Raw genomic sequence first — 17,907 nt, forward strand, 5'->3', positions numbered from 1 at the left:
AGAAAGATAGTCTCAAACATTTAAGCAAGAGAAATTGAGGAATTGAGACACTTTGCTAGAAAGGTATGCAGAGGCTGGCACACCAAACACATGGAATCAAAGCTGACAGAGATGGGTAGAGTGACTCACATACACAACGAACTTGACTTTGTCACCCAGCTCTTCTGAAACAGCAAGCACAGTCTGAAAAGTACCTAAGAAAAATTGAGGCCACAAACACACAGAGCAATATGATGCTTTTTTAATCAGGTTTTCAATCACAATGCAATTTTTTCCCCACCAACACACTCAAACACAGACATTTAAAAATTATTTGTCTACAAAGAGGAATGAAATGATTTAAACAGCTCCAGTAAATTCTGAGCAAATCTCTTCTGATCTTCTCCTTGGGAGCCTGCTCAGACAACATATAAATTTTATTTGCTTCTATTTCACAAGACAAGAAGAGGCTGGGTTGTAGATAACCTTCTGTTCAAGCTCAGCATATCTTTTCAGAAGTGGACGATAGAGCTAAAAAGGAAAAAGAAATAAATATGTCTCATTGAAAAATTAGATTTTTAAATTACACTGTAGTTAAAAAGCATCTTCAGACATGAAAAATGCAGCATCTTCACAGGTACCTGAAGATTTGGGCTGGTTTTTCCCCAGTTTGCTCATGAAAGTGAGGCAGAGTTTCCCTCTTTAAATGTCACAGTCCTTTTTACCATCGCCTTTACAGCTTAATTTTATGACATGCACAGGTTGTTCTTATTGTGACTGGCTTCTTGCTATAAGCAGAAGCCATTACTTCCAGCAGAAGCAGCTCAGCTAAAGTCACCTCTCCCAGTGTGCCATGCCCCCTCAGTAATGGCTGTGCTAATCACCCAGGCAGAACTCCTGTCCTTGCCTCCCTCCACTGCCCCAGGATGGATCACTGCCTCTGTCCCCTCCTCCTCTGCCTCACTAATCACCCCACTGCACCCTCCAGCACAGTCAGCTGGGTCCTCCTTGGCCAATGTGCTGACCAGAGCCTTCTAAAATGCACCTCACCCCCCCTCTCAGACTCCTGTACCTGTTTGAGCTGCTTCTATAATGCACATCTTTCACAGCCACATCCTTTCCCATCCACAGGCTGCTCCACGGCCATGTTCCTTGCTCCCCAAGCCCACAGGGACAAATGCAGACCCAGCTTTTATCCACAGCTACACCAAGAATCTGAGTAGCTTGTTTGTATTCTCCTAGCTAGAATTTTCCAGCAGTTTTTAGGTACAGTATTGTTACAACCATAAAAACAAGAATCAAAACTCAAATGTATTCAAAACCTCAGACTCAGGCACTTCCTGCACTTTCAGATATGGGTGAGATCCATGACATGAGAAACCCTGAATAAATCTCTGCTCTGGCTCCAGCCAAAAACTGTACTTCATCTAGATCTTGGAGATGCATTTTTCTCCTTATCTCCTCCCTTATCTGTCCCTCTAATAAAACCAGAAGTGTGACAAGCCATACCAGGACAGCTTTGCACATTTGCTGGCTCCAGCACAAAGAAGGGAATGCCATGAGCAGGGTCTCAGGCTTGAGCACTCCCTAGGAGGATGCCATAAGGTCAGATCCCTGCCACAGTGAATCCTAGAGGCTGCCAGTCTGCTCTACAAGCCCTCTGCACTGACTCATAATCAGGGCAGCCTCGCTCCTGGCTCCAGGTTCAGAGAGGTTATAGAGCCATAATGAATCACAGCCAGCAAACTGAATTACTGCTCTCATCAGTAAGAGAGATCTAGCATTTCAATGTGGTTTATCCTTTTCAGCCAACAACAGTGTGTGCACATGTATGAAAAATCCAGGAGGAAAATGTTTCAGGTGTAAACTGTGGGGATGTAGTAAGAGATCAGCTTCTTCCTGGGCAGGTCTCTGTACAGTCCTGCAGTAGCCTCAGTGTCTGTAACAGCCACACTTGCCCAAATTAAAAAAAAAAAAAAGAAAGAAATCACAAAGTTTTTTCATCTAGGAAATAAAAAACAGTGGGTTTTTGTTTTCTGTTTCAACTGATTGCAAAATACCCAGTTTTTATGCTTCCCTTCTGTTGAATGGTAGTTTAAGATAGACCAGTGAAAAAACTGGATTTATCTCTTCATTCCCATTTCCACCTTCCACAACAGCAGGGGGAAGTGACTTAATGGACATATTCTGCAGATGGATCTAGTTTTGACCAACTCCTTCCTTTTTACACACCAGATGTTACAGAAATTACAGTTTCATTTCTACATTTCTATAACAGATTAAGTACAAGAAGGGGTAGAAGAGAAGGAGCATCCACAGCAAGTGGAAAGAGACACTGTTTGTTAGCTAAGACAACAAAAAATGGTTTTTAAAGCCATCTCACAGTGACTGAGTCTTACAGTGCCTTCCACTGATTAAAGCAGAGAATCCTACTCACTCCTGCCTCTGCATCAGACTCATTCAGTGACCCCAGGTCAGGCATTTAACATGTGTGTGCCCCAGCTCTTCTTCTCCACAGGACAGTGATACTGAGATCCTGGAGGTTTATGCAGATTTATGGGGTTAGAAAATAAAATGCACCACTATTATGAAATGTCACATTACTCAGCATGGTATTTTTAACTAACTACATGAGGGCCTGGAGGGCTCAGAGAAGTACACATATATATTCTTTCCATGTTCCCAAAGAACATGAAAATATTGCTCCCATTTCTGGTAAATATGCACATCAGAGTAAACAAAACATTGAGCAGGCAACTATGGCTACACTGGGAGTATCAGTATTTCAAATAAAACCAGCTCCTCTATTCACTGAAGCATCTGTAATGAAGACTGGCTATTTCTTACTTCACTATTCTGTAAATTTGATAAGTGCTAAGTGCTTCTCAGCAAAGATTCAGCACAGCAAAGCTGCATTGGTAAGTGACCTCAGGCACTGAGAAAGGCTCCATATTATTTGCCCATCAGTATTTTTACAAAATACACACATTTACCAGAAGGCTGGGAAGTATTATTGTTAATACATCACTCGAAATTAAAATGTGTCAAAATAAATGAACAACCACATTTACTGACACGGTTTCTTTTCCTGTTTATTGGACTTAAGCACTTAGTTTGCTAATTGAGAAAATTCAGGCATTTGCAATAAGCTGCTCAGCCATTAGTGTAAATGAATCCTGCATTATGGACCATATGAAAAAAATTGCAAACAAATAGTCAAGAATATTTCCTGTATTCCATTCCTGCTCTTTGGGATAAAAAGCTGTGCAGTTCAGAGGGATAAGCAAAGCCTTAAATTCCTCCTCCTCGGGGAATTGGGCTGTAATACCACCAGTACATCATAGCTGATAAGTGCAGCAGCACCACAGGCTTTTCACAAGCAGTATTTTTCATGCCAGCTGAGGTTTGGGGCTGGGGCAGTGCACCTCCCATGAAACACAGAGAAGAAAATCCAAAATCCAAAAGAAAATCCAAACAGCACCAGCCCAGAGCATGGCCTGAGTGTGCACCCAGGTGTGTCTGTGGAAGGTGATTCTCCACATCTGCCATGACTGAAGTGCCTCCACAGCACCTTGGGCAACTCCTCCTGTGCAGTTCTGGGAGTCTCCTTCCTGAGGCAATTATAGAGATGTATTCTTATAATTGAGGTCCAAAGGGAATAAAGGACTCTCAATAATGCATAAAAACCCAAGGACATAAATTCCCTCTCTGCCACAGCCTCAAACCTAATCTATCAAACCACGATATTTAATAAAAGTAATTACATGTATCACAACACAAATCTTATTATTGTCCATAATTCAATTGTCCTTGCTTAATTATGGCCCTTTCTCCAGCTTATCTTTATAGCCTACTCCACAATGTTGACAGTACTCTGACTGTTTCATTTACAAACCCTAAACTTCTCTCCTGGGACAATTTGGTCACATTCTGACAGTCCCACAACTAAAGAAAATGCCAATGATTAATAATACATTATAATAGGAAATAATTTATCTTGCCCTCTCTGAAAAATGCATTGCTACAATGCTACCTTGTTCTCTAGAACAAATCAAATGTTTCATCCTGTTACTACATCTCACCACATTACCACCCTATGTACTCAACTGGGCTTTTACTGTTTAGATTGTCCCTGCCACCTTCTAAGAGCAAAAGCAGCTACAAATTATTACTACAAGGGACAATCCACATGGATCCTCCTGTCTCCTGCAATGCTCTGTTAGCCAATCACTGGAGCAATTCAAAATTTACAAATCACAAAGATGATGCTGATGATTATCTAATTTTAATCTACCCAAGTACATTTAATCTACCCTGAATAGATTAAAATTAATCAGTCTCTCACAAACACTTGCTACTTTTGATATGTTCCTTTTTTTTTAAACCAAAGTCAAATTAGGCATAGAGATTTGCTTAAGAAATCAAGGGTTCTCTTATTTTTCAAATCATAGCAGTTGTTCACTATTCTTAACAGAGAAAGAATACTCATAAAAGCAGAAACAATAAAATAGTGTTCTGAAATACTCTGAAGACTTCTCCAAGGACCACACCTGAAACAATTACATTCCTTACTTCAAATATCCATTCTGCAAGCCTATCTTAATCAGTTTAAAAAATTATTGGCTACACAAATCACCTTAATCAAACTTATATCAATACCTATTATATTTTTGTGGTTGTATTATTATTACCTACTTTGCACTAAATAACCAACCTAAACCAATTCTAGAAAACAACCTCCCCCCTCCAAAACCTAACTCAACAAAATACAATTATTTTAAATCAATAAATAGGTCATTATAACCTTCCTGGGTTATAGGGTCATTTCTATAAATCCACCCACTTACAAGGCAATTCACCAAAGTCAAGAAAACCTGTTAGGTTTACATTTTCCCTTCCTGAATTTTTGCAAGATTAATACATCTCAGCAGAGTCAATAACACAATCAAAAATCACATATCCAGAGGTAGTGAGCTGCTCTGTGCCTTCTCCCTGCAGAACCCCACAGGACAATATCACAACCAATCTGGCAACTCTGTCACACAGCTCGTATAAACACAAGTGACCAACTCCCAGACAATCATGTTCCCTCTCATGTTTTATTTTTGCTTAATTAACCAACTAGCCAACCACCCCTGTTTTAATAGATGACTAAAATAGATCTGAATTCTAATGCTAAAATAACAGATTATTTCTGTCTGTTAACATCTATTTATTGCTCTAGAATCTCCTGGTTATTTTTGTCATGCTTGGTGGTTCTGATTAATCTTTTTCCTCGGGGAAGAGAGGAGGCTCCAAAGAGGTGAAATGACTCTTTAATTTTTGCTATGCAAAAAAAAGGAAGAAGGATTAATCAGATTAACCCACAGATGACTGACTTGAACTAGTCTGGTTGAATGAGTGACCAAGGACTATCACCACAGTGGTTCCCACCAGAACACCTCATGACCCATTTGGGTATTGACAGAATTAGAAACAAGCTCAGATTAATACCCCTATCCAACAAAAATACTGGGAAATGAGGTTCAGCTAAGAGACTTGGGGTCATACCCACAGAGAGGGATTCATCTCTTTGAAATGGTCTCTTCAAGGCACCATGGTCTGCTGCAGGACAAAGTCACATTGTTGCCAGGCAAGTTGGAACTTTTGAGACTTCAGTTTCCACTAACTACTGATTCATGGCCCACCACAAGCCCTGTGTTCCCCATCTTGTGACTTTATTCTATTTTACCTGCCCATCAGTTTAATTGAACCAGAAGAGCTGCTTTGTGTGCCCTGCCCTTGCTTTTTAAAATCACATTCATTATCGCAAATGATCCCTCAGAAATCAAAGAGAAGCTTTTTGCATTTTTGGTTCCTGGAAACCCCTGCTGTGGGCATAGGCCTTGGCAAGGAAGGAGAAGCTACATCAAACTGTCCCATCTGACCTCTGTCTATAGGAGGTTTTCCTCTCTCCAATGATCTAACACATTGTCTCCAACCTATACCAGGAAGAAAGGATGAAACCAGAGCAGATTGCTGTGTTATGACCTGTTTTTTCTCCACCCTGCCAAGATCTAGCTGTAGCTGTCCAAAAAATGTAAAGAAGTGGTTGGGGGAATTTCACATTGGTGAGCCAGACTCTTTCACAAGAGCTCCTCAGCAGGACAGGACTTAACCTCAGGATGACTTTGAAGTTTATAAAAAGAACTATCATTTAAGTGAAAGGCTCTAACCTCAACAGAATGAAATTGGATGGACAGGGAGATGCAGCTCTGTATGAAACAGAATCAAACTGACTCATTGCATTATGAATTTTTGCTGCACTGTTCATGTTAGCACACTGTATTACTGACAGGCCCTCTGGCTTTCTGCAGTTTCACAGCCAGGAAACTAGCCAGGGAATCCACCATCAACTGCAAAATTATAAAGCAGGAAGAAAAAAGAAATGGTGTGGAATATATAACTGCAAGAAGCTGATTTTAGTGGAATGAAGCGGGAAAGCCAAGCTAAAGAGCAGGAATGGTTACTCCTTCCCATGCTGTTTGGCCACTGCCTCCATGTCATTCATTCCTATCTACTGGGGCAACAATTCACTACTGTACATCATTTAAAACCAATAAAAGAGATGTGCAAGGAGAGCCAGGTCTAACCATGCGGAAAAGGAAAGTATTGAGAAGGAGATTATTAACTCTTTTAGCTTCCAGGCCATTTTATGCAGAGAGCAAAACAGAAAGAGGTAGCTGAATTCCCCAGTGATCTCTGCAGTCAGGTTTGCTTGGCCCCTGCAGGGGTACAAGGTGCTTGCAAGGCCCCTGTGAGTGACAGCTGCATTCTCTGCCCTTGAGTTTTCTAGCTGAAGCAGCACCAGGGGGTCAGAAGCAGGTCTCTGAGCACTGCCCACCTCCAGCCCAGCTTTTCAGCACGCAGCATTTTGGGGAGGAACAGGGCAGCGACGTGAGGTTGAATCAGGCACCAGGGAGCTGCTCCTGTGCTGTGCTCCCTGCAGAGAGCTTCAGCTGCAGCACACGTGGCACAGGCCACTGCTGTTAATTATTTTATCTTTTAAAATGAGGGGGGAAGGTTGAGTAAATGAGATCAGATCAATCAAGTTTAAATTATTCAATGTCTTAATATTTCTGAAGGGGACTTCTATTCGATTACTGAGCTCCTCCATCTCAGTTAATAATTAAATAATATGCTGGCAGGCACAATGCAGCATGATCATTTCTATTACTACTCATGATGATATCTGGTGCTCCTCTACACATGTAGCTAGGAATTAGTAGTTTTGGCAGACCATTAATTTCCCAGTTTAAATAAAAGCTTTAAAACCTTGTTGCCTGTAGTTAGGCCACTTCCAAGTCTCATAAATGGTGGAGTGTGTAAGGCTGTGCTGATGTAAAAGAAGCTTTTGCACAGCTGAAGACCTTGGTGAGATTCACCTTTGTTATTTAAACATGTATTCTCCAGGAATCTTGCTATATTGTATTGTTTATTTATTACTGTGCATTATATTTGAAAAGCTGTTGTAAACTAAAGCCTTTGGCTGGGTGAGAGACGTGCAGGGCTGCACTGGGGAGCCTGAGACAATGATTCCTTCCTTGGTTTTACAAGGGCTGGAATCACACAGCTACCAGCAGTGACTCTCTCCTCTTCTTTGTCTACGTGGGCCATAAAGCACAAACCTCACCTTCAGACGTGCCAAAACTCACAGGATGGGCACAGGACCAAAGAGCTGTGCCTACTGAATCCTCCCAGCTGCCATGGTTTCACAGGAGCTACCAGTGATTATATACAATCGCTGAGCACTGTTTACAGACAGGAAGGGTTTTTGGAGATGTTTTCCAAGAAGCCAGAAAGTACAATCACCACCCTTTTGTCCATGCTGCTTGCTGCAAGCAAGTCCAGATTATTTTTTCAAGATTATCTGTTACAATCTGACTGACCTGTATCCAAATTCAATCTATTTTATAAAATTTTCTGTCCCTTAAGGAAGATATTTTGCTCTCTGATCACCCCTTGTTAGGCAAATGAATTCTCACAGACCTGGATGGTGAGATCAGATTAATGCATCATTACAACACCAAATACCTCTCAAAATCAAATCTGTCTTTACAACAAGGAATAAGAACCATATGACCAAGAGTTTCCTAAATTAATCTATTTTACCAGAAGAATTAGCAAACCACTACATTTTGAAGCAGACAGGAAATGAAAAGAAAAATGGTATTCCCAAACTTGCTCACCTCCTCAGCCCCTGGGGTGGGTGTAACAGCCAATCTGGGCTCTGGTGCTAATTTCACAACATCAGCCAAGGGCACATTCCTCTCAGCTACAAGTCCTGCAATGAGAATCACAATCCTGATCAATGCAAAAAAAACACCATGAGGGATGTGCCTTGACTCCCTGGCAAATTAATACATTATATTGATCTTCCCTGGTCAGGTCAGCATTCAGGATTGAAGGATAAATGGCAGAAGATCTTACATTCCTATGAGCTAGCCTGGGAAGTGGGGACTCTGTGATTGAGTTTTTGCCAATCACTCAATTCCTACCCTGGGGAACAGGTAAGCAGCAGAAATGCTACTCAACAATATCAGTAATTATTTATGGTTACAACAGTACAGTAAACAGCAGTGAAAATAGGTGGAAGCAAGGGATTCAAGGACAAAATGTGACTAAACATAAAAATTAAGAGAAATGAAAACACTTTTAAGAAAATATGCTACAAAATGTTAAATATATTTATACATAAGGAAGCAGAATAATAGGGGAGTTCTGCTAAGACAGCATTTTGCTTTGTGAGCAAATCACAAAGCATTTCAGGAGCTCCCTGCACACCTGCTAAGAACCCCAGGCTAACTGTGAAACACCCCAGATGCACATTGCAATATTATTAAAGAACCCTTGCCATCAGTATTTCATTTATGGTAGCAAGTCCCCGCTTTTCCTCAATTCCTTTGCCTGGCCAGGAGTGAGGCAGCTGAAAGCATCAATCAAAAATGCCATTTAGGAGCACACACAGCAAACACCCTGGGGCTTGGCTGGCAGAGGATGTGAGCCCAGGAGTCCCTCCATCAGCACAGCAGCCCAAATCCTCACTCAAACGCTCTGTCAGCCAAGCCTCCACTGCTCATATGCCAAGCTGGCAGAGGGAATACACATCACACACACATAAAATATCTGCACAAACTTCAATGGTGGCTCCACACTTCACGTGCATTCAAGGAGAAGGAATCTGCCTGCAGCATTAAGTGCTGGGAGGCTTCTGAAGCTGAAGGCAAAGTTTGAGTATAAAGAAAAATAGTTTGGAAACTCGACCCACAAGGTGCAAAAATGGTTTGAAATATAAAGATAATTCAAGTGTTTCCACTGTCCTGCAAAAGCCTGCTTGGCCTGACAGAATCCTTGTGCCTTTTCTGGAGATAAAGAGGAGAGCATGCTGTGTGCATTAAACACACCAATTCAGGTTTTGGTCGTGCAATTTTCTGTGCTGTTTTCAAATGCAAGAGATCGTGTAGTCTTTAGATGCTATAATGTGACAGCAGAATTTGCTTCTAAAATTAAAGCTTGGTTGATTTCTTCTGATAGTTGGTGCTATCTTTTCCATGCTTGTTGCAATCCCATAGTCTTACATGAACTTGTAGAAAAGTTACCCATGTCTTAAAAGCCCAAATCCTAAAAAAACTGAGGCTAACTGAAGTTGACCTAAACAAGGACTTCCACGCTCCTTGAATTGTTTAGTTGTAAGATATTAGAAACCATTTTAAAATACATGGATAAAAATTCAAGTCTTAAATAGCTGATGGCCCACCCTTAACACACACCCACATGCATTAATAGATATAAGTTAATTAACATGTAAATCCTGGGGCTTGGACTGTTATATTACAGTGAGTGATGTAGCACAGCAAGCAAGATGACTGGTCAACCTGAGTATCCCAAGATTCATGCTTTTACAAGAGAAAGTGCATGGAGCCCAGGACACCTTGCATATCATTCAACTTGATGTTTAAAAGCTGGAAGATAAATATAGGTTTAATATTGGCCACCAGTATTATAGGTCGTCTTGTCCCTGCCCTCAATGATCTTCTTTGCTGGGATCAACCTTTTGTGCGGTTTGGCCATTTCAGCAACCCAGTTTACAGCCCAGTCCCCAGACTGGGGCAGCAGGCTGCACCAGCACCTTCAGTTGGCTGTACTGGATGGATGTTCACCAGCCCCTTCAGTTGGCTGTATTCTTCCATGGATATAACTCAACATGTGAAGGCCCTAGACCGTCCCTGGACAGTACCAACACTTCCCACACCCCATCCCTTGGCTGAGAAGCAGCCACCAGGCTTGGAATCACAATGTAAATTATATTCTCTGCCCTAATCCAAGTGTACTAAGCAAAAATCCCTCTTTGACCTGTGTGACTTCCAGTCGGATGCGCACAGCTTTACTCCCCCCTCATGCCCAGTAACATTAATCCCAAGTATTATCCAAGTGAAATTAAATTCCCTGACTGCTCAAAGAGTCTCCTGGCAGCCTTACCATGGATTGCTCTGTAGGCACTTCCCAGACAAGCAGAGTTGGCCGTGTCGATGGTGAACACAGGCGCGTTGAACACGTCGGACAGGACCTGAGGGGCATCAAAGCATCCATGAAACACAAAGGGAAAGGAAAAAAATCACTGCTCAGGAAAACAAGCAGCTGTCCAAGCCCCAGCCAAGCACTCAGGAATCCGTGGAAAGAAGCACTGCAGGCAACAGTGAGGTCTGAACTTGTCACACCACAGGGTATTGGTAATTCTGAGCCACAGATGTAACTTTAGCCAGGAAATAAAGTCCCATTTCTCTCCAGATCTCTTGGTTACAGTCCAGAGGAGCCCTGGTTCAAGCATCATTCCTCCAAGCTCACACAATCAGCCCATGCTAAAGGCTTATGTCAGGGCAAGGAGACCTGCTCAGGAGCCCCCAGCTGGAGCCTGTTTGCTTCCATCATGTTAAGGCTGATTCAAGTGGGAAGGAACGAGAGAAGAGGAAGGAAGGAAAGAGGAAAGAGAGAAGAACCAGTCACAGCTCCTCAGTTCTAAACTGGGATAAAAACCTCCAGCAACATGAAGGCCTGCTAAGCCTTTCTTTATCTCCACCATTCCCATCCTATTAGGGTCAGCAGGGAGAATGACACAGGAGCTGATTACATAGTCTCTAAATTTACCAGTTTTCCTGTTTTTAAGGGAACCTTAGCTATGAAGATATATTGAGACATTTGGCTTGAGTAATACAAATAAAATTTTACAGGCAAAGAAATTATTAGGGTATCCAACAGATAAAGTTATTTGACCACACATCATTCTGCACTGAAATCAACATCATCAGCACCTCACATCTGCTCTTCCCCACAGTTTAGGTTTAGAAAAACAATACTGAATTGGGAAAATTAAGACATATTTGGATAAGGGCATAGGAGGTTTAATAATTCCTTTCCAAAAACATTGTCAACAAATGCTTTCCATTTTGGTTTCATCACTTCTAGGACTGCAAGTGCCCCTTGGGCTGAGCAATGCAAGAACCAGGAAACAATTCAGATGTAACCTGTGCTGATTTTATTACTTTTGCCAAAGGGAAGAGTGTCTCACCTGACTTAAATCCATACAATTGAGTCTAAAATAAAGCCAGAATGTCCAGAATTCCAAACCATTTGGATTAGTGCAAGGCAACGCTGATCCTGGAATTTATAACCCTGCTGGGGATGGACCCCAGGGCTTCATAAAAGATGAGTAAGAAATTCAATCCATATCACCTCTAGAAATATATAGTACATGGGATTTCTATAGGATTTTTCTTTCTGAAATTTTGTGGACAATCTTCAAATCAAAACCTTTGAAAATCATGAATTTTCACAATTTAAATGAAAGTGGTTGTTTGCTAACTAGAACCCAGTGGAAGCCTGAGCTTATACATTTAAAACTGTCTTCTGGTAAGACCAAAAAGTCAGGATTAGCTAATTTCATTTGCAAGCAAGCATTGAGCAGCCCGTGAGCTTCAATGCTAGAGAACAAATGAAAAATGAATCATGGTCATCTATTAAAAAGTACTCTGGAAATTGTAAGGTCACAGATCTCTAGTCCCACTGCCCATCCTGCAGGCCAATGCTACCACTTTGTTTAAACACATTCCCTAACCCCATCCCAAGCAGGTATTTCTCAAGTTTAAATTGTACAATCATTAGGACAACAAATTATTTTTTTTGCATCTCTGAGGAGCCTCATACAATGCAGCTCTACTCTATACTGATCGCTAAGAAGTGCAGTAATACTACAAATAACATTTTAATAATTCAACAAATAACATTTTTTACCATAATTATAAAATAATAATTATTCAAAGTTCATATATTTGGTACGTAATTTGGAACTGTAGTATCTCTCACAAATAATTTAAAAATAAACTGTTCGAAGTTCTACTGCTTAAGATAATTCACTGTGTTCCATGTGGTCATTAATCAAGCACCACATATGCTATAAAAAGCTTCCTGGAACTGTGGAGAAAGCTGCCCTACTAAACTTTTTTTAACAGATTTTCCTAAGTTGTCTCCTTTGTGGTGTAATATATAGGAGTTCCTGAACGTTGATTAATTAAATGATAGTCTTTTGTAGCCCTGGAACAAATTATCCAAAATTGACCATGATAAGGGTGGAAGCTGTTATTCTTTATGCAACTGATATGGTTTCTGAGGTTTTGATTAAATTAAAAAGAAAGATCCAATTAACCAGTGATTGAATTAAGTGAATGACACTGTATTGATCATATTATTTTAAGGCACTTCTAATGAGTTTTAAAACCAGCTGAATTGTTACACGTGAAGAGCAAGCACCCCAGCCACCACTCTCCCAATCCCATGATTTTTCAGCTGTGTCTGTTACCAAATTATGTATTTTAAGAACATTTGTTTCTCTGCCTTCGTTGCACAGCAAGGAGATCCTCCTGGCACCCAAACTGAAATACAGCTTTAAAAACAAACTCATCTGCAAATCCACTGTTTCCTGATGTACCCTTAGCAGAATTACTCCTGTAAGGACCAATATTTTAAGCAATTAACCAATCAGTTAATTTTCCAATGTCACATTCTTAGGCAAAGTAACCAAAGCAGATGAAGAGAAGTGACATCTGCAGGCAAAACAGGCCAAATTTGCTGCTCCCCAATCAGCTCTACAGGCAGCAGTTACACACACATGTGGTTTAGATGCCTTAGGAGAAAACAGCTTTTTGCTTTTTTGCTCTTTAACTCCCATTTAATCCAGCTCAGGTTTTGTGGAGCAGAGAATTGACTGCAATTGTCAAAGAGAATGGTATGCAGCTGAGGCTGGCCCTGACAGGAAGGGATTGGAATCTCCAGAAAACATTTCACCCTGTGTTCACTATGTGATAGATGAGCAATGCCATGGTTGACTCTCACAATTAAATGGAAAATATTATGTATAAGTTTTATAGATTTATTGTAGGAATGTGCCCCTTGTTGACGGAGTGACAAAACTATTCTTTGTTCTTTTAAAAAGGAAATAAGCCCAGAAGTTTCTCTCCTCGATTAGGTGAAAAAGGCATCTCATAGGAGCCAGAGGACTTCACCTCAAACTTAAAGATAGCTAATTAGACAAGAGCCAAAAAGTCCTGCCTGAGCGATTTACTAAAAAAAGAAGTAAACAAAGAAACTACAAGGGCAAGAAAGCCTCTTGCACCTAGATCAGCTTTTCTCTGTAAAAAAGTTTGTTATTTTGCCTTTTATTAAAATTTATAGTTATGTTTTACCCCCTGCTTGCATTGTAAGCATGGGATGGCCTGGGTAGTTGGGACATTTGGGAGGGTTGGTTCATTACTATGGCATCACCTGGCCTCCAGTCAAGATGTAAGAAAGTGATCACCACCACCGGACAGCAAAGAAAAAATCAATGGACAAGAGTTTGGGAGGGGCTAAAGGGTTAAAAACTTTACCATGGTGGGAAAAAATCCTTTGCTCCTGGCAATGTATGATTTTCTCTATTCAGTCTTCTGCTGTATTTATTGATAAGGTTTTAATTTTTGGAAGTATCATTTCTCACGTCTATCACCAGTGATAAGATCTAGCCCAAGATTAGGACTTCTGGTGTACATGTTTACCTCCAGGTCAGTGTTAGAGCCTGAGGTTAAAGGGGAGCTTGTCAAGGCAGCTCCTGGAGCCCAGAAAGCTCCTGGGATCCCCCAGATGGAGATTTTACATTTGTTAAGTTAAAACACCAACCCTGTTGCTTTCCTCTGTGCTGCAACATACGGATCTCCCCCAACTGCTCCAGGGCTGACAGATCATAACCAGACATCCCACCACAGCTGAGTGGATTTGGGCAGGATCAATCCCAGCCCAGATGCCTCTCTCTGTGCTGCCACAGCCAGGTGAGAGGCCTCTCACCGTTTGTGAGTGAGGCTTTGCCAGGTCCCAGTGGGTAGAAGCAGAGAGCACACGGTCTCTGCTCTCCACAGGATGGATGAAGCCTCTTAACCCAGGCTGGATGTGCAGCAGCAGCAAAAGAGGGGGTTGGGAACAAACAACAATCCAACAAAAGTGTAGCCTCCTCACAGCAAATGATATGATGCTAATAAGTAACACAAAGGCAGGGGGTTGAGGTTTGCATGAGGGTGTGTGTTTGTTTTTGTTGTTGGGTTTTTCAGAGTTTACCACCAGCATAATTCCCCTTCAGCTGAAAGAAACCAATGGTTCAACTTTGACCTGAATGATAAAAAACCCCACAATTATTACATAAGAAGTTTCTTTGTGATTTCTTTGCTGATTGATTTGATTTAAGTGATGAGACCTGGAAATCACCAGTGCTTCAGATACACATTCACAAAACCAGTCAAGTGTGAAAAAAACTCTAAGTTCAATGTAAAATTAGCACTGGGCTAAAGGTTTTCACACTAAACTTGAAGAGAAACCCCAAAGACCTGCAGCAGATTCACAATTCCATATCCACACCTTCAGTGCAGCTGCAGTGATTTGGATCCAGTACAGCAAAATAAAAATGGAGATGTAAGTGCAAGCTCAGTTCAGGATTTCATTTTCTACTTACCTGTAAGATCTTTTTATTGTGGGATGCACCGCCAGTAGCCAAAATCCTTGTTCTAGGCACTGCAATGCAATAAAAAGTACAAATCAGACTGACAAGATTTGTGCTACTGAACCAAGTACAGTGAGAACAAGGAGGTGGGAGTCAGGGTTCTCTCTCTGTACCTCTCATTTACCTTCTGTAAAAAAGGAGATAACACTAATTACCTACTTTTCCAAGGCACCATTAGAACTCTTCCTTAGAAGAGGCAACATAAATATTGCAGATCTATTATTATTGTAGTGCTATCAGTGTCAGGGAGATTTGCAAAGGAGATACAGAGTAAGAAGGGCAGTGTTATTATATTACAGCTCTGCTTTGAGGTCAGATTGGTTTGGCTCATAGCTGCATATATACAAACTGACAGATAACCTTTAAAATCAGCAGTATTTTCCAAACTTATCTCCTCATGACGTTCACAGTCAGAGTTCACTGAAACCTGGGCAATCCCCATGCGCTTGAGTGACAAGGAAGTGTGTCAAAAGGCAATTAGAGATGGTCTAAATCACTAAAATAATTTTTAAAAAAATCTAAATCTTCATCCAGTGCAAACCCAGAGCTTTGAGGGACTTAAAAAATATACCCTGTGTTCTTTAGGCTTAAAGAAACTCATCCTTTCTTCTACATTCCTGAATGGTCTGCCTCACCATTTATTTGTGTATGTGCTCCTCAGGAGCACAGCATGCAACAAGCCACACAGCTATCCAGAATCACAATTCAGAAAGGCATTCCAAACATAAATAGTTCAAATGCTCTCACTGAAGTTCTTCAAAGGCTTAAAACAAAATAAATGCATAAACACTTTGATATCGTACATTTAAAAAAAAATCTAAACACTTAATTACCCTGATTTATGACAATAATAAGTGATACCATCATGTATACCCTCCCAAAAAGGAAATTTCACTGTGGTTATTGTTTTGTTATCTTAACTTCCTTTTTAATAAAAGCTAAAGATAATTTATTTCTCACAAGGTAAAGTTGGGCAACCTACACTGATGCCCTAAATAACTTATTGTCATTTATCCTTTCAAGTATCTTAATGACAAAAGCCCCAAAGACAGAATTAGAAATAATCAGAAAATGGAGCTCACCACACCATTTCCAGACCCCCATCTGGGTGCTCAGGTGGAGCCCAAGACCCAGACAAAGCATTGCATGGGGAACCCTGTTTAACTGATAAATTTAATTTTATTTTCCTCTTTGGAGGATATTCAGTGATGCACAAATTGGGTTTTAAAAGCCATTAGGATCTCTGTCAATGTCAGTAAACAAATAAAACAAACAGCAGAGTGATTCCTCAGGGAAAACAAGTTTCAATTATACCAACACAGAGTGACAGATTCCTGCCAAGATTATCACAACAACATAATAGCACAGAAACCAGTGAAAAATAACCAGTAAGCCTCTGTTCCTAGAAACCAAACCAAACTCTAAATTATTTGCCTGGTAGTCACAATTGTGCCTTGTTGAGAATATAAATTCTTGCAGAACTACCACATCCAACGTGAAAGCACCACATTTCAGAGACAGACAGCAGGACAGGATGAGAAACAGACACACAGACTGCACTTCCCAGCAGCTCCAACCAAAGAATAAGCCAGGCTTGCTCTCCAGTGCCTCTGGAAAGGGGTCCCTGCTGGGCTCCCACCATCAGGAAAGAACAGTGGGCAACATGAAAGTGCCAAACAGCATCCACCCTGTGAGAGCAGCACACACAGCCCAGCTCAGCTGCTTCCTGCACTGCCATCTGCACACCAGCTCTGCCTCAGGGCTTCTGCTCCACAACCTCCCAAATGTTTGCATTTGGAATCCAGGAATGGACAGGAGACTTACTCCTTGCTAGGTCAGCACCTTCAGGTTTTGGCTGTGTTATAAATTCATGCCACCACTGTAATTCAAGCCACTTCTGTATCAATAAGTTATCAGAAACATAGGGGGATATTTACAGTGCACTTTCTATTTAATACAGACCCACACAAGTAAACATTTACCCCACTATCAGTTGAGTTAGGTGTCTTCCAAGAGGCCAAATTAGATCTCAAGTCTAAAATTGCTTTACATACTGCTATCTGCACACCCACCTTAATCCAGACTAATCCTTTTGCAGCAAAATGCTAAGAATTATTTCAGAATATACCTAACCTACTTGATAAAAGAAGGTAACTTAATTTACACTGTGAAGTTTCTAATATTGGTTAGCCAGCTCATGCTCTAAATTGGATCCACTCATGAGTACAAACACCCACAGACACACAGTAAAAGCACCCAAAAATCTATGCTGAAGCTACATGAAGGACAAAACCATTCATCCTCCTCCTCTTTGAGTAAATAAGATTTATCACTCCCACTGAAACACATCCCAGCAGGTTACAGCCAAGCGAGCTTTAGCCATCACTGTGGGATGACTGACTCTGAGCTGCTGTGCAGGTGGGGCTGATCCATCCAGGCCACAGGGGAGCAAAATCTCAGGTGAATGTGGAGCTCTGCAAGTGGCCAGAGCAGAGACAACATCATTCCTCCTTGAGCTTCAGTCACTTCTTACAGACAAGAATTAGGTCTCTAAACAACTTCTGGAATTTGCTGAGTTTTAGGTTTACTTCTTATTCCGGTCTCTCTCCAAAGAGCAAGGAAAATACATTGATCACTGATTTCAGGGATTGTCTTTTTAATGCCAATACCGTGTGCTTTAGTGAACAGTGGACATTTGCTCTGAGATGTGTAATTGGATACATCTTATAAATAAATAAAGCAAGCCCATCATTTATGTATAAAAGGCATTAACAGAGACGCTGTTCATCCATCACCAGCAGTGTTCTCAGCCA

At 41.0% G+C, this 17,907-nt stretch overlaps 1 protein-coding gene across 4 annotated transcripts in view; it reads right to left on the reverse strand.

Annotated features, from left to right (window-relative positions):
- Positions 1–237: 237 nt before the first annotated feature.
- The window catches only part of XYLB (xylulokinase), an 82,383-nt gene continuing 64,713 nt past the window's right edge, over positions 238–17,907 (reverse strand). For 3 of the 4 annotated variants that reach the window (XM_030971542.1, XM_030971540.1, XM_030971539.1), the window contains 4 exons: positions 15,047–15,105; positions 10,498–10,585; positions 8,208–8,302; positions 253–510 (listed from right to left, as the gene is read on the reverse strand). In XM_030971542.1, coding sequence (XP_030827402.1) covers positions 427–510; positions 8,208–8,302; positions 10,498–10,585; positions 15,047–15,105 — 326 coding nt within the window. In that variant the 3' untranslated portion in view covers positions 253–426. Of the gene's footprint in view, positions 511–8,207; positions 8,303–10,497; positions 10,586–15,046; positions 15,106–17,907 lie in introns of all 4 variants that reach the window. The other variant, XM_030971543.1, reaches the window with a different exon arrangement.

Source organism: Camarhynchus parvulus, chromosome 2, assembly GCF_901933205.1.
Source record: "Camarhynchus parvulus chromosome 2, STF_HiC, whole genome shotgun sequence".
In the NCBI taxonomy this organism is placed as follows: Eukaryota; Metazoa; Chordata; class Aves; order Passeriformes; family Thraupidae; genus Camarhynchus; species Camarhynchus parvulus.